At 37.3% G+C, this 23,695-nt stretch overlaps 1 protein-coding gene across 1 annotated transcript; it reads left to right on the top strand.

Annotated features, from left to right (window-relative positions):
• The first annotated feature begins 14,252 nt into the window (after positions 1-14,252).
• LOC121472661 (olfactory receptor 5K3-like) lies at positions 14,253-15,182 on the top strand. The gene has a single exon (XM_041723943.1). The coding sequence runs from the start codon at positions 14,253-14,255 to the stop codon at positions 15,180-15,182; it is 930 nt and encodes a 309-aa protein (XP_041579877.1).
• Positions 15,183-23,695: the final 8,513 nt, after the last annotated feature.

Here is a 23,695-nt window from a genome sequence, read left to right as displayed (position 1 = left end):
CACTTAAATATCCTCCCCTGTGGAAAATTAAATTTGTGAAAATGATTTTTTCTGAATGACAGAGTTGAGAAAGTTGAAAATGACCACTTTGTACGTAAAATATTCAATTACTAAAACATGACAGTATAGGAGTCAAATAAAGAATTTCAGTAAGGAGACATTCTGTTACAAAGTATTTCAAAATCTAAGCTTCTAGCTCCCAGCAAGAATGAACTAAATCATTATTCTTGAGCTCACAAACTGTATCACAATGAAATTAGCTAAAGTATTAACTAATTGTTTCAAAGTGTAGTGAGTTACAATTTTCAACAATACAACAAATACTAGGACTACAAGTCATTATATGTAAAGATCACTTCCATTTATTATTGTTGACAAATAATTTCTGGAATTCCATCCCATAATCTGACAAACTTTGTCCAAATTATCAATAATTAATCCCTTCTTAATATCATGTGTCACAAGTAAACTGTATATATTTGATTCTTAATTTTCTTTGAGTTGATTCAGGAGAATACATTTGACTATCAATTCACTCAGAATATCTATGGTCAAAAAGAAAAATTTTATCCTTAAAAGTAGAAATTTTATTATATATAATTTATAACTAAATTAGTAAAAACAAGAAAAGAATACTAACAAAAATGTATCATAAAAAAGACTATTTTCATCTTTCTCTATTGGTGATTTATCAATCTGTAGATGAAGTACATGGTATTTACACTGAAATTCATATGGACTTTGAAATTTTCATGTGTTATGACTAGGCACCCATCAAAAATGGTCGGTAATCCTGAACATATTAAACTAAATGAAGGATTTTTTCACTGATATACTTGTTACTAGGAAATCCTCAGAACTGCTTGTAAGCTAGTGCTCTACTCTCGGCATTAACAAAAGGCTCTGAGATGCTGTAAAGCATCAGTGAGGCACAAAATAGTAAAAATTCTAAATACCTAAACAAAAATATTTATCGATCACTTATATTTGCAAATAGGAAAGGAAAGAATAATTTACTGAGAACACGTGATCAGGTAGGCACAAAGAAGACCCTTCCTATAGATTACCTAACAACAACTGTTTAGAAATAATTCTTCATGCTTTTTCTCAGTAAAAATCTCATAACTTTGGATATTGAGATGCCTGCTAAAGTTCATCCAGGTGCTCATATTGAGCTACATTTTGTATTAATGCTGGTTGACAGTTTCAAAGATGGAGATCCTTGTAGCCTGGGGTACTTAGTCCTTATGCAGAATGAGACGTAAGATGTGCCTTAAAAATGATCTTTTAGAAATGATGTCTGGAGGCAAAAAGGAATGAGTATGACCACAGTCAATGTTTATGGAAATAACTATGGGCCTGGGAACAGGGGTGAAGCAGGTGAACCAGGGACAGAGCCAGAAAGCTGCCACAACTATTGTTATGAGCTGTTGTTGAATATGGGAAATAAGAGGGAAAGCCCATCAGGTTACTGAGAATCTTAAATGCCACCCTAAGGAATCTGAATGTATCTCAGAGACATCAGACACCAAATTCTACCTAGAACTGGGTAATTGCATTTTTCAGAAAGCTCATTTGGTAATTGATTGGTTGAAGGGGGAAGCAATGAGGCTAACTTCAAGAATTCATATCTTAGATGTTGAGACTGAAACTAGAGGATAAAAGGAGAGGAGTGCACTGATATAAGAAACATTTTAAAGAAAAAATGGTAATTGTAACTACTGGAAAATAAAATCAAGGCCTATCTTCTTCCTGTGAATACCAAGCTAATCATGACTGATACTAATGCTTTAAAAGGGACCTGACATTTTGGACCATTCTCTCACCATTTCCTTTAACATATTTTGATATAATTAAGCTAATGTATAATAGGTTTATATTTTTCTGCACAAGTCCATAATTAATTTTTAATTTCTTGGTTTTCATTTCTAACTGTACCTACTGTGAGATATAACCCACGGAAACAAAGCTCTAGAGTTTCCTAAACACACTTTTTAAGAATATAACAAAATCCAGATGCCTGACATAGATGAATGCTGTTCCTTTGTATACACTCTCTATATTAGAAGATAGTTTTACTTGTTAGACTCACATACCTGGATCCCTTTCCTTTTTCCAGGAATACCACAGATTTTGTTATGTATTTCTACACCACCCTCTTCCAACCCTTAGGAACACTGAAGCCTAAAGGGCCTTTAAGGAAACAGTATGTGACTCATTTGGGGCCAGTGAGACTAAAGAAGTGATTTTGTGGAAGTTTCTGGGATATATATTTCCTTTATTTTAAAAGAGATCCACCAAAAGAGGGAGTCTTTCTTCGTATGAATGTCATGCTGTAAGGACATGAAATCTGGCACAGTCTACTTCCATTTGGCCGTCAAGAGAGAATCCAGCCTGGAGATGAGGTCAACACACAAAGGAGAGCATAGCTGAAGGAATCACAGAGAAACAGACCCAGCGTCACTGTAATTAACCAGCCTCTCTGGTGCTAGAATCCAATAGATCTTCTTACTGTTAAGCTTGTGTGGAAAAAAAATGCTTTTATTGCAACTGAATGAGTATCATCTGATTCATGTCTCTCACCTCATCTCTCATTTTATATTTTAATTTAAATTAATTCTTAGACACCCTTTTAGCTTACACATAGTGTTTCATCAGTATCCATTTATTTACATATATATTACATTTTTAACCTTTATTTCTGTATTTTAATTGACTACACCCACTGAGAAAAATGGAGAACAAAGAGGTTTCATAATTAGTCCATATTATTATTAAGATGGAACACAGGGATCAATTCTAGACATCAAATCCAAAATTCATGTTTTTACACACTAAACGATATGATATGCAACACAGAGAAATGAAAGTAGCAAGAGAAGAAAACTTTCAAGAAACTAAGCTGTAAAGTGGGCAGAGAGAGGGCAGAGTCAGGAAAAATGTGAATCATGACATTTTCCCCCAGATTTACTTTAAAAACTTTCAAACCTACAAAAACGTGAGAGAATGCCCATGACTTTTTTTAAACCCAAGATTATTAAGTATTAACATTTCAGCACATTGACAAGGTATCCACCTTTAAATGTATATGTATATATATATATATATATATTTGATCCACATATGTGTATGTGTATATTCATATGTGATGAGATAATGACAATTTCCTCATAAATTCTTCAACACAAAATTTCTGACATGGTCATATCATTTTTTAAAGATTTATCTATTGATTTGAGAGACAGGGAGCAAGCACAAGTCAGTGGGAGTGGTAAATCGGGAAGAGCAGAGGGACACAGAGAAGAAGCTCCCCATTGAGCAGGAAGCCTGAGGCATGTGGGGCTTGATCCAGGACCCAAAGTTTATGACCTGAGCTGAAGGCAGATGCTTAACCAACTGAGCCACCCAGGCAGCCCCTCATATAATTATGATCCTAAAGGACTTTAACATCATCTAAGATGATGTTCATACTAAAATTTTTCCCAATTTTCCCCAAATTGTCCTTGATACTAATTTATTTTTTCATCAAGATTGTTCTCATTCATTTGGGGAATATAAATAATAGTGAAAGGGAATATAAAGGAAGGGAGAAGAAATGTTGGGAAATATCAGGAAGGGAGACAGAACATAAAGACTCCTAACTCGGGGAAACGAACTAGGGGTGGTGGAAGGGGAGGAGGGCGGGTGTTGGAGGGGAAGGGGTGACGGGCACTGAGGTGGACACTTGACGGGATGAGCACTGGGTGTTTTTCTGTATGTTGGTAAATTGAACACCAATAAAAATTAATTAAAAAAAAAAAAAGAATTCAGTTAAAGCACATCTTCTTTATCCATTCATCTTTCGATGGACACCGAGGCTCCTTCCACAGTTTGGCTATTGTGGACATTGCTGCTAGAAACATCGGGGTGCAGGTGTCAGACAAACAGTGTATGTTCTCATTCATTTGGGGAATATAAATAATAGTGAAAGGAAATATAAAGGAAGGGAGAAGAAATGTGTGGGAAATATCAGGAAGGGAGACAGAACATAAAGACTCCTAACTCTGGGAAACGAACTAGGGGTGGTGGAAGGGGAGGAGGGCGGGGGGTGGGGGGGAATGGGTGACAGGCACTGAGGGGGACACTTGACGGGATGAGCACTGGGTGTTTTTCTGTATATTGATAAATTGAACACCAATAAAAATTAATTTATTAAAAAAAAAGAAAAAAGAATTCAGTTAAAGGTCACTATTCACTTTGTTATTATCATTTGCTAATCTTCTCTAACTTAGAAGAAAATTCTTGACTTTTTTCTTTCATGACATTTAACTTTTAAAATTGTATCAGACATCATGTAAAATATCCCACCACCTCTATTTTCCTGATGTTTCCTCATGATTAGATTTAAGTAATTCAGCAATCACAACTGTTCTGTTTTCCTCTTCCTGACATGAGGCCTATAATATCAATTTGCCTTAACTGCTACATTCATTGATTACTTCACTAATCGGAAGCAGAAAACTGGTGATTCTTTTCGCCCAAGTGTTCACTGGCTTCATTGGGAGAAATAAGATCTTTACCTCAAGACATTTTATAAATCTAAAAATTTTTTTCAAACAGTTTTGGATTATAGTATAGAGAATTCCCATATGATGACACACCCATTTTTCCCTATTATTAATACCCTATACAAGTATGGTATCTTTTTTATAATGAAAGAGCCAATATTGATACATTCTGATGAGGTGAAATTGACACTTTACTCATATTTCCATAGTTTAATCTAGCATCCTTCTGTCCAGAATACCATCTAGCGTGTCACTTTTTATTTAGTCATCACCTCTCTAGGCACCTCACATATCTGTGACGATCTGTGATGGTTTCTCAACATTCCTTGTTTTTGATGTTTTGGGAAAGTATTGAGAAATCAATTGATGTCCAACAAATGAAACATTTCTATTTCACTTTTCTTCTTATATTTGTTTCTTGGATGCAATTATTTTTCTTCCAAAATTGAAATGCCTACATTTTTTTTTTTTTTGGAAGAGTAATGAGAGTTGATTCTGTTTAGCAGAGGTGAGGGTACAACTTACTAACTTATGACTTTGGGAATAGTATTCTCTGTTGATATACTGATACACTATTTCTTTAATACACGGCTATTCTTTGAGGGGTAGGTTTAGTTGTGTTTCTGACCTGGGATTTTCTTTTGTTTCCGTAGCAACTTGCTTGACATATCAAAAAACAAAATAAAACAAAACACCAAGTCTGAGACACAGGTGGGCATGGAAGGAATCAATTGGAGATGCTCTCAGGTGCAATATTACTGACGGAGTGAAGGAAGTAAGATTAGGTCAGAAGGCTGAGCTGACCATAGCCACAAAAAAGACCTTAGCCACCAATCTGGTGGAGAAGTGGAGATTGGGGATGTCCCTTTGAAATTCCCAGGCCTGACATGGACCTGGAATTTGTACTTTCCATGGAACAGTCATTACATACAGGTTACCTCGAAGGTATGAACCCGAGCTTCATAAGACAATTAACTTTATATGAGCCTACTTCCTGATAAGGCATTCATGTAAGAACTATCAGCTACTGGCATTCTTACTGTGGGGATCTTGGCTGTGAACCATGGATCCATCACTGGCCACCATTTGTACTACTTAATCCTACTCATTTCTTATAACAACCTCTAGGGAGGGCCCCACCGGAATTTCATTCTTCTCATGTGCTGGAGAATCTTACAAGATGAAGGTGAATGGGACCACCTGCAGTCCACTGTTACAGCTAATCTCACGACCCACTAAGATCTATCTTCTCCATCCTTTAATTCCCATCACCTTCTCCTAATCCCTCTACTAGTTGAGGTGACAACAGAAGGAGATGATCCAAATTCATGCCCCCATGGAATCTGAGGATATCACCACCATGACCTTTTCAGTCCCGGTGCTTGTTTTTGTCTTTTTACTGTTGAACAAGGGAGTACAAACAGAGGCCTAGGGACCACCTGAATGGCAAATGTATTTTTTTTCCTGCTCCCATGCATAATAGCAGCCCTAACTCTTCCTGATGACAGTCAATGGCCCTTGTGATCCTTCTGGGTTCATTTCCTTGCTTGTTGGTTTCTTGGAAGAGAATCTAAAGTGACTCGCTGGCGGCCGGACCTTTCTGTACAGTGGGATCCCTGTTACATCCTCTGCAACAACATATCCGCGCTATCAGGACCTCTAAACACACACAACTCAGGGATGTGGGAACAATATTGCAACCCCCCCAGGCAGATCACACGAGAATTCCTGGATTGAGATATCCAATCTACTGAAGTTATGGCTCCATATTGTGGCCACTGAGTTCCTAGTTAGAGTGCATCCTGGAGGACAGAGGCCTGACATTGTAATTATACCTTCGAAAGGCATTTTATCAACTGATTAAGCCAGCAGTGTCCAGGTGGTAGGAATAGAGCCCGGGTGTCAATCACTGCCCAGCACCACAACGACCTTACTGCAAACTAGATTTCTTGGTCCAGTGCAATGTTATGCACCATTTCACCAGCCTCAGAGAGGAATTCTCCTGAACACTTACGTGTTGGAATGATGACCCATATCTGGATCATGATGATTCCAATGAAGATGAAACTCTGCCCCCTTCAGAAAAGAGGAGGCTCATAGCAGCAAACGTGCCACCCAGTGGCTGACTTGAGGGATGCTGTCCTACTGGGAGCTCCAAAGTGTCTCTGTGTCTGGCAAGTTAAATCCTGGCACACACAGCAGCTGGACTGGCCTTGATAGCTGCAGCCTATGCCATAGGCACATGCATGCCTTGATCTAGCACTTCCTTCATGAGCCCATTCTACCAGTGCGGGTGGCAGATGAACCAAATTGGTTGCCCTCAGCCTGCTGTCATTCTGTGTTCTTGGTGCTTTAGTGTATTTTCCATGGCAGATGCTCTCTGGTATAACTGTGCATGTATTAGGAAGAACTCCACACTTCATATCCATTCCAGTAGATCCATTCAGATGCCTTTTCCTCGAATCATCTGTTCACTGACCTTTTAATCTGTCTCCCTCTAGGCTCTTGACCACTATCCAAGCTGTTCACCTGTCCTAGGAATCTACATATTCTCACCTTAGATCACTTCTCTTCTGTACAATGGATATAGGCAATCAGTCTACTGCCCTAAGGAAGGATTTCCCCTTATTGTTTCCTTTTAAGGCCACCCTGAGTGGAGGGATACTCTAGCAGCAATACATCCTGGCTGGCCTCAACATACCAAGCTATTGAAGGACCAGCTTGGCCTTTGAAGTCAGACACGTTAGATGAGGGCACGAGGTCAGTGCAGTGCTGGAGGAGGACACAGAGGTCTAGGTTGTCTGCTTGTGCAGCCCATTGTATTCTCAGGCTCTGCTCATTCCTGATCCTTGGATGCACTGCTCTCATCTTCTAATGAATTACTCCTGGGCCCATTCAAACTTACACCTGTTAGTCTGACAAATTCCACAACGTCAAGGCAATTTTTGCCTCTTGGTCACTTGGTGTCCCAAAGTTAGGAGCTCTTCCTCTAGCAGGGAATTTATTTTTGAAGACTTTATAATTCATTAACCTTGCTTGAAACCAGGAGGGTATAAGTTATGATTGTGCTATGAGAGTTATCCATAAACTTCCCACTAGCTTCATGTCTCTTTGGACCTCAGGTATTTCCTTTTTTTTTTTTTTTTAAGATTTAATTAATTATTTGTTTGTTTATTTATTTATTTATTTATTTATTTATTTATTTGTTTATTATAGATACACAGAAAGAGCGAGAGAGAGAGAGAGGCAGAGACACAGGAGGAGGGAGAAGCAGGCTCCATGCTGGGAGCCCAACGTGGGCCTTGATCCCAGAACTCCAGGAACGCACACCTGGCCAAAGGCAGGCACCAAACCGCTGAGCCACCCAGGGATCCCAGGACCTCAGGTATTTCTAATACTATGGGCCTCCTGAGTCAGTGTGGACCTCCTGAAGAGCCCTTTCCTGTTATGAGACTCACTCAAAACCTGCATTCTACTCTCATTTAAGTAGATGTAACTGTCTGTAGTATCTTTTCAAATGTGTAGGATATTAAGAGATGTTTGGAAATAAATTCAAGCAAGTCCTTGAATTACTTATCACAGTGCTAAGATACAATTTAAATAATAAGCTACATATCACATTTTTTTCTGAATCTGATTATTATTTAATTAATAATAGTGTTTTGGTTTTTACTTTTTTATTTATATTCAGTATGTCAACATACAACACCCAATGCTCATCCCATCAAGTTCTCTCCTCTTTGCCCAACACCCAGTAACCCCACACCCATCTCCCCTTTCTCAACCATTTGTATGTTTCCCAGAGTTAGAGGTCTTTCCTGGTTTGTCTCCCTCTCTAATTTTTCCCACTCTGTTCCCCTCCTTTCCTTTATAATCCCTTTCACTATTTCTTACAGTCCAAGTATGAGTGAAACCATGTGATGATTGTCGTTCTCAGATTGTCTTATTTCACTTAGCATAATACCCTTCAGTTCCATCTATGTCGAAGCAAGGTATTCGTCTCTTCTGATAGCTGAGTAATATTCCATTGCATATATAGACCACATCTTCCTTATCCATTCATCTGTCAATGGACATTGAGGCTCCTTCCACAGTTTGGCTATTGTGGACTCAAATTAATCAAATCATGAAAGAAAAAGGAAATATTACAACCAATACCAAGGAAATACAAACGATTTTAAAAACTTATTATGAGCAGTTATATGCCAATAAATTAAGCAATCTAGAAGAAATGGGTGCATTTCTGGAAACCCACAAGTTACCAAAACTGGAATAGGAAGAAATAGAAAACTGAACAGGCTAATAGTCAGTGAGGAAATTGAAGCAGTCATCAAAAACCTCCCAAGACACAAAAATCCAGGGCCAGATGGCTTCTCAGGAGAATTCTATCAAACGTTTAAAGAAGAAATAATACATTTTCTAATAAAGCTGTTTCAAAGGATAGTAAGGGAGGGAGTGCTTCCAATCTCATTCTCTGAGGTCAGCATTACTTGATTCCAAAACCAGAAAAAGGCCCCATGAGAAAGGAGATTTACAGACCAATATTCTTGATGAACAATGATACAAAAATTCTCACCAAGACACTAGCCAATAGGATCCAATAGTACATTAAGAGGATTATTCACCATGATGAAGTGGGATTTATCCCCAGGATGCAAGGGTGGTTCAACACTTGTAAAACAATCACCATGATTGATCACATCAGTAAGAGAAAAAACAAGAACCATATGATCCTCTCAATAGATGCAGAGAAAGCATTTGACAAAATACAGCATCCATTCCTGATCAAAACTCTACAGAGTGTAGGGATAGAGAGAACATTCCTCAGCATCTTAAAAGCCATGTACAAAAAGAGCCCACAGCAAATATCATTCTCAATGGGGAAAAACTGAGAGCCTTTCCCTTAAGATCAGGAACATGAAGGGATGTTCACTCTCACCACTGTTGTTCAACATAGTACTAGAAGTCCTAGCCTCAGCAATCAGACAGGAAAAAGAAATAAAAGGCATTCAAATTGGCAAAGAAGAAGTCAAACTCTCTCTCTTCACAGATGACATGATACTGTACATAGAAAACCAAAAAGACTCCATCCCATGATTGCTAGAACTCATACAGCAATTCAGCAGTGTGGCAGGATACAAAACCAATGCCTAGAAATAAGTGGCAGTTCTACACACTAACAATGAGACTGAAGGAAGAGAAATTAAAAAATCAATCCCATTTACAATTGCAGATAAAACCATAAGGAATAAACCTAACCAAAGAGGTAAAGAATCTATAGCCTAAAAACTACAGAACACTTCTGAAAGAAACTGAGGAAGACACAAAGAGATGGAAAACATTCCATGCTCATGGATTGGAAGAATAAATATCATTATGTCTATGCTACCTAGAGCAGTTAACACATTTAATTAATAATAGTGTTAATGGGGAGTATACAATGTTTTGCCAATTCTTCAGTCTACTTATTTTTAAATTTCTCTTTTCATATTTTATAAGACATAATCTTTTAGTGCAGTGGTAATCGATCCAATTTGTAAGTAACAATATATATTTAGAACATACTAGAATGATCTGACTACATGAATACCAAAATGGATTGCAATATCTCCTCTAGTTAAGCCACCAGCAGATGAAAGACAGTTGAAAGCACAAGAGTAGATGAGATAATATGGGGAAAGCTCTAGAATAAAAGAAGAAGGGGGTTAAGGATACAATCAAAAAGAAGCATCATTAAGGGCAAAAAGAGAAACATGACCCAGCAGGAAAGAATGAGATGGAGCAATCAAGATTATAGAAGCAGGGAGGTTATCCTAAGAAGCCAGAGAAGATTTTGAGAGCACCAAACACTATGTGTGGTTACGAAAATAGTTACTCCTTTGGGTTGCCATTAGAGAGGGTTGTGGCCTTTAGGTGTGGTGGTGAAAGGAGGAGGGTTAGTGAAATGGCAGAGCAAGAGAAAGTAAATGGGAAAGAATCCAACAGAGCAATGTCGCACCTAATTTCCCATTTTCTTTATATTACCTGTTGTGTCCCCTTATATCATGCATGAGTAAGCTTTAGTCACTCGAGTTCACTGTCCTTTCTTTTAAATTAGGTGTTGCTCTTTTAGAGTCCAGGCTTTTACACTTGGATCCCTCAGCCTAATGCTTTTCCCCATGATCTTCACCACTTGTTACCTGCATATCCTGGAGAGTTATCTGAAATTAAATTCCTTTTGGAAATCTTTCTTTTTTCCTCCAGGTCACCATTCACTTCTTCACTATATTTTTATATAACATTTACACTTTTAATGTTACAGCTTAAATTGTACACTAGTCAGCAATGTAAGTGCCTTTTTCCCTCCCCTCTAGATTATGAACTTCTTGAGAGGAGCCATATCTAAAACAAAGAACTTACTTTCACATCCTGTGCAAACTCTCGCCATCGTCTTTTCCAGTACCATGCATATTGCAAGCACTTGATAAAAGTTAAACACAATGGGAATATTAGCAATCAATGCAGCATGTGTTGAAGAACTAGCTCCAGTTGTCAAGTGCTCAAAAGATTTATGACACGATTTGTGACAAAAACATTTAGTCAAGACTTTTATGCTCAAGACACATATGATACACACTTGATACAGCGGTGAATGCATTCATTATAAAAAGCAGGTAAGAATCATGTAAATCAGGACGATGAACACTCCGTTCTATATAAAGGACCGAGGAAAGTCCTCATGGAGAGATCTGACTTGAACTCAAGGATGAGTTGTAGTGAGATGGAAGAAAAGGGAGAAGGAGTTTCAGATGAGGGAAATTGTCTAAGCAAATTACATGATGAAACTGCACAGAAGGACAGTAAGGGATGCACGTAGCCAAGTGCCCTGGAGTGAGAGGAAGAAAGCAAGGTGATAGATGAGACACAGGCTGACTGTGAAGCATGTGGAATTCAAAAATAAGAAAAATGCATTTGCTTTGAAACCTAGTGAGACATCATTTTAATGCCTGAACAGTGGAGTGTGATTTTCTTATGCATGGAACACATATTTGCTTAGCTCTATAAAGTTTGACTGTTTAGGGTGTTAGAAATGAAGGAATGAACATATCAGACAAAACCCCTCTTATGTCTAAGGCTAATGGTGCTGCTTGCAAACAAGTGACTGAATATAGACTTATACATAGCGATTTTACTAAGTAAAATTTTATTACTTTGTATATTTCTATGATTAATGGACTGAGGGGGGAAACAGGTGAGAAAGATAAAGGAATTGGGGTGAACGGAGAAGAACAGAGAACCACTCAATCAATCATAATTCATAGTGGGGTTAGGTTGTAACAGCAAAATTTCCATGAGGGTTTTGCAACACATGGGAACAAATTCAATTCAGAGTGACCGGGCTGATGAGCCTAGCTAATCCTACAACACATCAGGCTCCTCTCCAGATGTTAATCATCTTTCATAAATCCCATTAATCCCCCCAGCACTCTGTCCAAACCAACCTGAGACTCTCTTCTGCTCATTTTACAGTTTACACACTGGGAATGATCAGAATTGTAAAAATGATGTCATTTACATAAGAATTGGCAAGATGATCATCAAGTGACCTTACTGACCTCAGTGAGGATCATTTACTTTAACCTCATTGTCTCACAGGTCAGCTTTAATTTATGTCATACAGATAATATGTTTTGCGAACTGAATCTCCCCATAGAAATACACTGATGTCATTGCAAGGAAGTCCCATAAGCATCTGTTGGAAAATTTAACTTTGCATTGTAAGGAACATAATTATTGACACCTATTAGTAGACTCCCAGATTTTAATTATTTTAATCCCAAATGTTTTGAGATCAGAATTTATATTCTGAAACTCTACAAGATTTAACACCATAACAAAAAGCAATGTGTTATAAAATACTTCTCAGAGCAATAAGGTAAAGGATATCCAAGTTTATATTTAATAAAGGAAGTATACAATTTTTTGGCATTTATTATTAGCATCCATAATTATTTATTTATCTGAATAACTTAGCATTTTTTCATTGCTTTCAGATTTCAACTTCCCACCTTTCTAGCTCTTCTCATGCCCGAAGCCTATGGGAAATGAGATTTAAACTCAATGCATGCTGACCTTTTCTGATTATAAGGTAAATTTTCAAAATATACAGGTAAGAACACAGTTTAGCTCTGTGAAATAATTTAGGTAAGTACATTGAAAATTATTCCTAACATTGCTCTTGTTATCAAATGGCTTATGTTTAATATTGTAAAAACTGAAAATGTACAGTCTGTGCTTTTATTTTGATGTTTCTATTATGCAAAAATAAACCTATTTTGATCATAGAATTCATATAATTAGACACATTGGCCAATATATCCTAATAGATCACTAAGTAAAGATAGAAGATAGCCTTTGAGAGAAATAAAATTTGTTCTCAATCCTATTGTTTTAAGGTTTTTCTCTTTTTCTAAGTGTTACAAAACTAAAAGATACAGGCAAATGTATTGTTATCAACTTTTAAACTACTGTGACATACTTCAGATAATTTTACATAAGTTTCTTAGGAAACAAGATTAGTAGAGGGGTTAATTCAGATAAGAGAATGATTCATAACTTCTCTTCAATGCTAAATTTTGACTAATTACCTTTGTAGGCTGTTTTTCAAAATTAGCTGATTCAATTTGCAGAAACCTAAGAGGATCAGCAGTAGTACACTGACAAGTTCCCCATCTCAGGTCTTTGGAATGAAGCTAGGACTAGAATCCTACTGCTCCTTTTCTATCGCATGAAACAACTCATATAAGAAGTAGAAGCATAGCTATGCTCAAATGTCTACAATTCTAATAAAGAAACTGTGCATCATATATGAAAAAAATAACCTTGTAGATTATACACAAGCAACCTTAGAGTGTCTTGGATATATAGGATACTCTGGAGGCTGCAGAAAGTGAAAATCAGTGTAGTCTGGGGCATTTAGTTAAACTTCATGATGTGACATTATATGTAAACTCTGCGTTACATAAAGAATAAAAGGATTTAGAAACCTGGGCAAAAATCGACAGGAATGATGGCATGGATAAAGTTAGTTTTTATCAAAATGGATGTAATACCAGAAAAAGGAATGAGAGAGATGATAATATAGAGATATTTATTTCCTTGGATATCCAAAGTTATTTTCTTTAAAGATAAAGGTCCTCTTCTTAATCCTTAGTGATCTTCATACAATTCCTAATACATAAAGTTAAATTGTCTGTCATATTCTATTTTCAAGCATTCACTCCACTGAGAGAGTATATGAAAAACTTCTTACTCAGTTCAAAAAATCTGTATATATGAAAATTGATTTTAAATTCATTTTAAGGATCTTTAATAGAGAAACTGATAACTAAAATTATATGTCAACAATGAAACAAATATGGATACCCTAGATCTGTACACTCTTCATGCAGGAATTCATAATGACAAAACTTGTCCACGGTAAGCATTCTTCTTGGAAATACAATAATATTCATGTGATGCTGATTTCCAGAGTCGAGGTTATGAAGCTGACATTTTAGGGGAATGAGTATCCCCTAGACGTTTGTGTGACTGCATCCAGAGAGAGTAAGAGAGGTTTGAAGAACTCTTCTCTGTTGTAGAAAGAAAATTTGGAAGGAAAACTATACATACCCTGAATTAGACTCTTGTATCTCCAGAATTCCTATCTCCACAGAGAACATGGATATGACTGAGGATAATTACTCCTTAACAACTGAATTTATTCTCATAGGATTTACAGATCACCCAAAGTTGAAGACCGTTCTGTTTGTGGTGTTTCTCACTATCTATCTGGTGACCATGGTGGGGAATCTGGGCCTGGTGGCATTGATTCTTATGGAGCGTCGCCTTCACACACCCATGTACATCTTTCTGGGCAACCTGGCTCTAATGGATTCCTGTTGTGCCTGTGCCATTACCCCCAAGATGTTAGAGAATTTCTTTTCGAAGGACAGAATGATTTCCCTCTATGAATGCATGGCACAATTTTATTTTCTCTGCCTTGCTGAAACTGCAGACTGCTTTCTCCTGGCAGCAATGGCCTATGACCGCTATGTGGCCATCTGCAGCCCACTGCAGTACCACACCGTGATGTCGAAGAAGCTCTGCCTTCAGATGACCGCAGGGGCCTACATAGCAGGAAATCTCCATCCCATAATTCATGTAGTGTTTCTCTTTCGGTTAACTTTCTGTAGATCTCATCAGATTAATCACTTTTTTTGTGATGTTCTTCCATTATACAAACTCTCCTGTGTTGACCCTTATATCAATGAATTGTTGATATTTATCTTTTCTGGTTCAGTTCAAGTCTTCTCTATTTTCATAGTCATAATCTCTTATCTCTGCATCCTTTTCATGATTTTCAGAATGAAATCCAAAGAGGGAAGAGGCAGAGCCTTATCTACTTGTGCATCTCACTTTCTCTCTGTCTCAATGTTCTATGGTTCTCTTCTCTTTGTGTACATTCGACCAAATTCAGTTAAAGAAGAGGATAAAGATAAACCTGTTGCTATTTTTTATACTCTAGTAATCCCTTTATTAAACCCTTTTATTTATAGTCTAAGAAATAAGGAAGTAATAAATGCCATGAAAAGAAATATAAAGAAAATTTTATAACATTTAAAAGAAATATCATCCCCTGTGGAAAACTAACTTAAATTTGAGAAAATGTTTTTCTGAATATTCTGAGTATTGAGAATAGAAAATGACCACTTCGTATGTAAAATATTAAATTACTAAAACATGATAGTATAGGAGTCAAATAAAGAAGTTCAGTAAGGAGATATTCTGTACAATTTATTTCAAAATCTAAGCTTCTAGCTCCCAGCAAGATTGAACTAAATCATTATTCCTGAGGTCAAAAACTGTGTCACAACGAAATTAGCTAAACTATTAACTAATTGTTTCAAAGTGTAATGAGTTATAATTTTCAACAAATACAACAATAAGTAGGACTAGAAGTCAGTATATATAAACCTCACTTCCATTTAATATTGTTAATGAATTTCTTGAATCCCAAACCATAGTCCTACAAATTCTGGCAGCTTTAAAATTATCAAGAATTAATTCCTTCTTAAACAAGACCATCTGTCATAGGTAAACTGTACATATTTGATTATTTTCTTGAGTTGATTCAAGAGAATATATCTGAATATTAATTTACACAAAATGTCTATGCTCAAATCAAGAATACTTTCATCCTTAAAAGTAGAAAATTTATTATGTGCATTTTGCAATTAAAAAATATTTAAAACAAGAAAAGAATAGTAATAAAAATGTATAATAAAAAAGACTATTTTCATTTTGACTGTTAGTCAATTTTACTTTCAAATTCTGTGAAATAGAGTATCTCTATATTGGTGATTTATCAATCTGTAGTTGAAATAGATAGTATATATACTGAAATTCATATGGATTTGGATAATCTCACACAGTTTGTCTAACTGGCAAAAATGGAGTGTAATCCTGAATACATTACAGTAAATGATGGGTTTTTTCTCTGATATTATTTATGTTGTGTGTTACTAGATATTTCACCAACCTGTACTGATTCAAATGTAAATTACTGCTCCATTCTCACCATTAACAAAATGCTGGAGAAGCTGTAAAGCATAAATGAGGCACAAAATAGGGAAAATTCTAAATACCTAAACAAAATATTTGTTATTCACTTTTTTTGCAAATAGAAAAGAAAAATAATAAATTACTGAGAACATGTTATCTGGTAAGGCACAGAGCTGGCCCTTCCTATAGATTATAAACTGGTTAGACATGATTTTTCATGCTTTTTCTCAGTAAAATCCTCATACATTGAAACATTGAGATGCTTGCTCAATTTCATCCAGGTCATTCAGATTGAACTAGAATTTGTATTAATACTGCTTGAGAATTCAGTAAATGGGGGGCAGCCCAGGAGGCTCAGTGGTTTAGCACCGCCTTCAGCCTTCAGCCCAGGGTGTGATTCCATGTCAGGCTCCCTGCATGGACCCTGCTTCTGCCTCTGTCTCTGCCTCTGCCTGTGTCTATGCCTGTGTGTGTGTGTGCGCGCGCGCGCGCGCGCGCGTGTGTGTGTGTGTGTGTGTCTCATGAATAAATAAATAAAATCTTAAAAAAAAAAAAAAAGAAAATGGAGATCCTTGTAGCCTGGGGTATTTAATCCTCAGGCAGCATCAGATGTAACATGTGTCTTAAAAATGATTTTTTAAAAATTTTGTTTGGAGGAAAAAAGGAATGAGTATGACCACAGTCAATGTTTATGGAAGTAAGTATGGCACTGGGAACAGGGGTGAAGCAGGTGAACCATGGACAGAGTCAGAAAGCTGCCACAACTATTGTTATGAGCTGTTGCCAAATATGGGAAATAAGAGGGAAAGGCCACCAGGTTACTGGGTATCTTAATGCCACCCTAAGGAATCTAAATGTATCTCAGAGACATCAGACACCAAATTCTTCCTAGACCTGGGTAATCTGATTGTATTTTTCAGAAAACTAATCTGGCAATTGATTGGAATGAAGCTGGAAGCAATGAGGCTAACTTCAAGAATTCATATCTTAGTTGATGAGACCTAAACTGGAGGATGAAGGAGAGGAGTGCACAGATATGAGCAACATTTTAAAGAAAAAAAATACTAAATTGTATTTATTAGATAAAAAATGAAAGCCATATTTGTCCTGTGAGTACCAACCTAGTCATGACTGATTTCCTATCACTAATACTTAAAAAGGGACCTGACACATTGAACCATTTGCTAACCATTTCCTTTAATATATTTTGATATAATTATTTAACTTAATGTATGATAGATTTGTTATTTTTACTTTGGAACAAGTCTATAAATAATTTTTAACTTCTTGGTTTTAATTTCTAACTGTACATACTGTTAGATATAACCCACGGAAACAAAGCTCTTAAAAGCCCTAAACACATTTTCTTAAGAGTCTAAAGGGATCCAGATGCCTGAGGTAGATGAATGTTGTTCTTTTGTATACACTCTCTGCATTAGAGGACACTTTTACTTGTTAGATTCACATGCATGGATCCCTTTCCCTTTTCCAGGGATACCACAAATTTTGTTATGTATTTCTGCACCACCCTCTTCCCACCCTTAGCAACACTGAAGCCTAAAGCCCCCTTTAAGGGAAGAGCATGTGACTTATTTGGAGCTAATGAGACTAAAGAACTGATTTTTATGGAAGTTTCTGGGATATATATTTCCTTTATTTTAAAAGAGATCCACCAAATAAGGTACTTTCTTCCTCTGAAAGTCATGCTGTATGGACATGAAATCTGGCACAGTCTACTTCCATTTTGTCATCAAAAGAGAATTGAGCCTAAGGATGAAGTCAACACACAAAGGAGGGCATAGCTGAGGGAATCACAGGGAAACAGACCCAGCATCACTGTTATCAACCATTCTTTTTGGTTCTAGAATCCAATAGATCTTCTTACTGTTAAGCTTATGTGGAAAAAATGCTTTTATTGCAACTGAATAAATATTAACTGATTTGTGTCTATCGCCTCATCTCTCATTTGATACTTTATTTTAAATTAATTCTCAGACACCCTTTTAGCTTATACATAACATTGCAATGGATTCCATTTAATCCTTCACACATCCATTACATTTTTAACTTTTATTTCTTTTTTTGTATATTTTTTATTGGAGTTCAATTTGCCAACATATAGCATATCACCCAGTGCTCATCCTGTCAAGTGCCCCCCTCAGTGCCCGTCACCCAGTCACCCCAACACCCCACCCACCTCCCCTTCCACTACCCCTTGTTCATTTCCCAGAGTTAAGAGTCTCTCATGTTTTGTCAGCCATTAGAAACGACGAATACCCACCATTTGCTTCGACATGGATATAATTGGAGGGAATTATGCTGAGTGAAGTAAGTTAAACAGAGAAGAACAATCATTATATGGTTTTACTTTTATTTCTATATTTTGATTTCTTACCCAACTGAAAAAAAAATGGAGGACGAAGAGGTTTCATAACTTGTCCATAGAATAATTAAGGTGGAGCTCAGGGATCAAATCTAGGCATCAAATTCATGTTCTTTACACACCAAATGATATGATATGCAACATAGAGAAATGAAAGTAGCAAGAGAGGAAAACTTTCAAGAAACTAAGCTGTAAAGTGGGCAGAGAGAGGACAGAGTCAAGAAAAATGTGAATCAATGACATTTTCCTCCAGATTTATTTTGACAACTTTCAAATCCACAAAAATGTTGAGAGAATGCTCATGGCTTTTTTTTAAACCAAGATTATTAAGTATTAACATTTCAGCACATTGGCCCTGTTATCCATCTGCAAATGTGTATATATACATATTTGATCCATGTATGTATATGTGTATATTCATATATATGATGAGATAGACAATTTCCTCATAAATTCTTCAACATATATCTCAAAAGAACAAAGATATTTCCTACATTATAATACAATTTTGTAAAGATTTTATTTATTTATTTGAGAGAGAGAGAGAAAACAAGCACAAGCAGCTGTGGAGAGTAAATAGGAAAGGGTAGAGGGGAAAGGGAGAAGAAAGCGCCCCATTGAGGCATGAGGGAGCCTGAGGCATGTGGGGCTTGATTCAGGACCCAAAGTTCATGACCTGAGCTGAAGGCAGATGCTTAATCAACTGAGCCACCCAGGCAGCCCCTCATATAATTATCATCCTAAAGGAATTTAACATCATCTAATATGATGTTCATATTGAGATATTTCCCAATTTTCCTCAAATTGTCCTTGACAGTAATTTATTTTTCATCAAGAATTTAATTAAAGGATAGGATTCACTTTGCTATTATCATGCTTTTATCTCCTCTAATTTAGAAGAAACTTCTTACCTTTTTTCTTTCATGACATTTAAAATTTTTAATTATTTGTGTCAGACATCATGTAAAATATCCCACCATCTATATTTTTCTTATGTTTCCTCATGATTAGATTTGAATTAAATAGTTCAGCAATCACAGCTGTGCAGTTTTCCTTCTCCCATCATGAGACCTATAATATCAAATGGTCTTAACTGCTGCCATTCACTGCTTACTTCATTAAGGTGGTACCATCAACTTTTTCTATGGGAAAGATAAGTTATTTCCTTGCTATTAAATAATCTAATCTGGAGGGGGATACATTGACACCATGTCGATTTCTTGTTCCCTAATAATTTTTAATCAACAGTTTTAGCATCCAATGACAATTATTTAAATCAGTTATTGTAACTGGAAGCAGAAAACTGGTGATTGTTCCCCCCCTAGTGTTCTCTGGCTTCCTTCTGAGAAATAAGAACCTTACCTCAAACTTTTTAATAAATTTAAAATTTTTTTTCAAACAGTTTTGTATTTATAGAAAATAATAAAGATAGTATGGAGAATTCGCATATCATGACACACCCATTTTTCTCTATTATTAATACCCTACATGAGTGTGGTACCTTTGTTATAATCAATGAGCCAATATCGATACACTATGATGAAGGGAAATTCATACTTTATTCAAATTCCCATAGTTTAATATAACATCCTCTGTCCAGAATCCCATCTAGCATATCACTTTATATTTAGTCATCACCTCTCTAGGCTTCTCTCATGGATCTGTGATGGTTTCTCAGACATTCCTTGTTTTTGATGTCCTTGGTAAATTTTGAGGAGTCCTAATCAGGCATTTTATAGAATATCCCTCAACTGGAATTTTTCTGATGCTTTTCTCATGATTAGATTAGAGTTGGGTGATTGCTTTTTAGGAGGAAGACCACAAAGGTAAATTGCCATTTTTATTACACCCTATAGGTGGCAAATACTATCCTCATAACTTGTAACCCTCATATTGGCCTTGACCACCTAGTAAGGCAGTGTTTGCCAGGTTTCTCCATGTGAAGTGCTCTTTCTCCACCTTCCCTTACTGTGTTCTTTGTAAGGAAGTCACTATCCACAGCCCACACTTACAGAGAGATAAGATATGGACCACCTCCCTGGGACAAAGTATCTATGTAAGTTGGAATTTGTCTTTTCACCTCATTTATTTATATATTCAATCCTCTATTTACATCACTATAGAACCATAGATATTTATTTTATACTTTGACATAATTAAATACTACTTTATTAATTTTGCTGCTCAAATCCTTCTAGCTTTGGCCACTGGGAGCCATTTCCATCAGCTCCTTTGACCCTTTGACATACACTCATCATTGTGTAGACAGGATGGGTTTGTGTGTGTTTGTTGTTTAGCTTTTTTGTTTGTTTGTTTTAATTTTCTGACATTACAAGATGCTCCAGGCTTGTCTTATATATTTATTTCCTGCTCTAGTCACTGAATCAGCTCTTTCTCCAAATAAATCTATTTCTTTCACTGGTATTAAGAACCAAGATCTGGGCCATAGGTATGTAATTGTTTCTGCTATGTCATTGCTCCTAGGCCCTGACAGCTGGCAGAGTGAGGGCATGTGAGTGTGCTCCTGTCATCCCGCATTCTTGTCAGCAACTGGTATTTGTTCTTTTTTTTTAAATTTGAGCCAGTCTTTTCTGTATGTCATTATTGTTTCAATTTGCAATTCCTTATGGCAAATAATGTGGAACAGCTTTCAAATGGTTATTTGCCATCTGTATTTCTTCTTTGGTAAAATGCTTATTCAGACCTTTTGCCCAATTTTTATTGGATAGCTTGTGTGCTTTTTGCTCAATTTTTGTCAACAAACAACTTGGATCTTTTTATACAAGTCTTTCTTCAGAAATGTGTTGTCCTGGTACTCCCGTATGCCCATGCTGGTGCACTTAGTGCTGGCCTTATTTCTCTGAGACTCTGCATTTCTCCTCATTTTTTTTTCCTTTATCCTTTGGCTTGCATACTCTCTGTTGATATAACTTCAAATTCACTGATCTTCCTTCTGTCAGTGTAAATCTACAGTCGAGCGTCTGGAGTGAATTTTTTATTTCTGTTGTACTTTTCAGTTACAGAATTTCCATTTAAATGTTTCTTTATACCTTCTCTTTATTGATAGTCTCTATTTCACGTAACATGGTATTCATACCTTCCTTATTTAATCCTGGTTTCCTTTAGTTCTGTGAACACATTTATCATGATTATTTATAAGTTATTTTTGTTAAATCCAATACATGATCGCTCTCACAGTTTGTCTTATCTGCTAATTTTTTGGTGTATGGGTCACACTTTTTGCCTACTTCATGACTTTTTTGTTATTGTTGAGAATTGGACATTTAAGATAATATATTTTAGAACTCTGGATACTCATTCATGCCTGGGTCTTATTAGATCCTTGTTTGTTTAGTGACTGGGTAGATATTTTGTGTGTATATTTGTGTGTATATGTGTGTGTTCACATATATACACATATATCCATTTCCTGTAGTGTAAGGCTTCTGATGTTGCTCTCCAGAGGATGTGGCATGCACTAGTCACTTGGAATGACCATGGTTTTATCAAAGGTCCTCTTCTCTCTTTCTTTGATCATCTCCAGCTGCATGAGCTCTCTCTCTCTCTCTCTCTCTCTCTCTCTCTCTCTCTTATTTTAATGCCTTGGGCAATAAGTTTTTCCACTTTCATAAGCAATTAAATTTGGGCCCCTCTGAAGCATGGTTTTTGAGGACAATGTTAGATGCTCTTTCTAACTTGAGGCAAGCTAGCTCCTCCCTGCTTTCTCCCATCCTGCATTTTCTAGGCAAACCAGTTGGATGTTTCACCAATAGTTCCACCAATCTCCTACTAATCTTCTTTTGCCAATAGTCACTTTTTTCAGAGACACCTTTGGAGGTCTCTGTTCTTAAGGCCCTTCTTCCCTTTTGGGTAAGAACTCTAAGACTTAACTCTTGGACATGGGACCAGTGATAGTGCCAACCTCTGTCCGTATGATACCCCTGCTTTAGGAGTGGGTCACTGCGTAGGTACAACAAGCAGCCAGGAATCTCAGCTTGCCCATTCCAGCCCACAACTGCTTTACAAATGTGATCACGTCTTGGTATCCTTGTTGTGCCATTCCGAAAGTAGAGCTTCTACCTTATATGATTGCTGACTGGAGAGAAAAAAGGATCCCCCAAACTCTTGATCACACTCACCTAGAATTTAACTTCCACAATACACAGATGGAAGGAGGTGAGAAAAGCTGTAGGTGTGGCCCTCAACTGCTAGCAGGTGGGGGGGAGGTGAGGAGGGAGTTTTGTGTTCTTGGCTGCACCTGAATAGAGTGGACTTTTAGTCACACTGAGCTGGCAAGGCAGAGAGTAGATTATGATTCAAATGCCTTAGATTCTCATTGTTCTTGGCAAATTTCAATATACTTTCTTGAATGCATGTTTCATTTGCTGCATGCCCTTACCACAATTTCCAGAGCCTTCTTTTTCTTTCTTTTCTTCCTTTTCTTTTTCCTTTCCTCTTTCCTTTCTTTTCTTTTTTCTCTTTTTTTCTCTTTTCTTTTTTCTTTTCTTTTCTTTTCTTTTCTAGAAGGCATGCCCACAGCCAGAAACATCATCCACCTGGTGCAAAAAAACCTGTGGGCAGTGGGAGGGATGCCAGCACTATGAGCCTACCCAGATTGCAATGGCCTAAAACCAGAGTGGCCACAGCTCCAGGTCCCAGCTCATAAGGAGATGTGAGGTGGGCAGCAATCTCTGACCTTGGGGTCAGGGGCCCTATGGCGGAGTAGCAGACATATGGACTTGCTGGTGGTTTCGGGTGAACTCTGCCCATACACTGCAGGTTTCACAGCTTAATGTGGGCACAGAGCCCAAACACCAAGCCTCTCATGGCCACCAATGCGCACAGGGACATAGAGCGGAGCAGCAATAGACTCAGGTTGGTGCCCACCAGCACATGGCTGTCCATGTCAGGCAGCCCCAGGTTGCCACGCTTGACCTCACAGTAGGTCTCAGCCCAGTGCCCTCAGCTGCATCTGCAGGAAACTCAGGTAGGGGCCAGAAGGTGCGGGGCGCTGGCTTCCAGCAGGTTCCTGAGCTCCAAAGGGCTCACAGGTGTAGCAGGTGCTCTCTCCCTCCTCTTCGTCGTAGTTGGGGTGGGCACCCATCAGCCTCCAGGGGAGCCCCGGGCCCTGGGGACCCCAGCTAGTCCTCCTGGCTGTGTGCCCCACAGCCTCTGCCACCCC

Source organism: Vulpes lagopus, chromosome 1 (assembly GCF_018345385.1).
Source record: "Vulpes lagopus strain Blue_001 chromosome 1, ASM1834538v1, whole genome shotgun sequence".
Lineage (NCBI taxonomy): Eukaryota > Metazoa > Chordata > Mammalia > Carnivora > Canidae > Vulpes > Vulpes lagopus.
The sequence above is the reverse complement of the archived record's forward strand: the minus strand, read 5'-3'. Positions and strand labels throughout refer to the sequence as shown.

What these genes read in the sequence shown, in the direction of transcription:
- LOC121472661 (XM_041723943.1), top strand. Translation starts at nt 14,253, where the DNA reads ATGACTGAGGATAATTACTCCTTAACAACTGAATTTATTCTCATAGGA.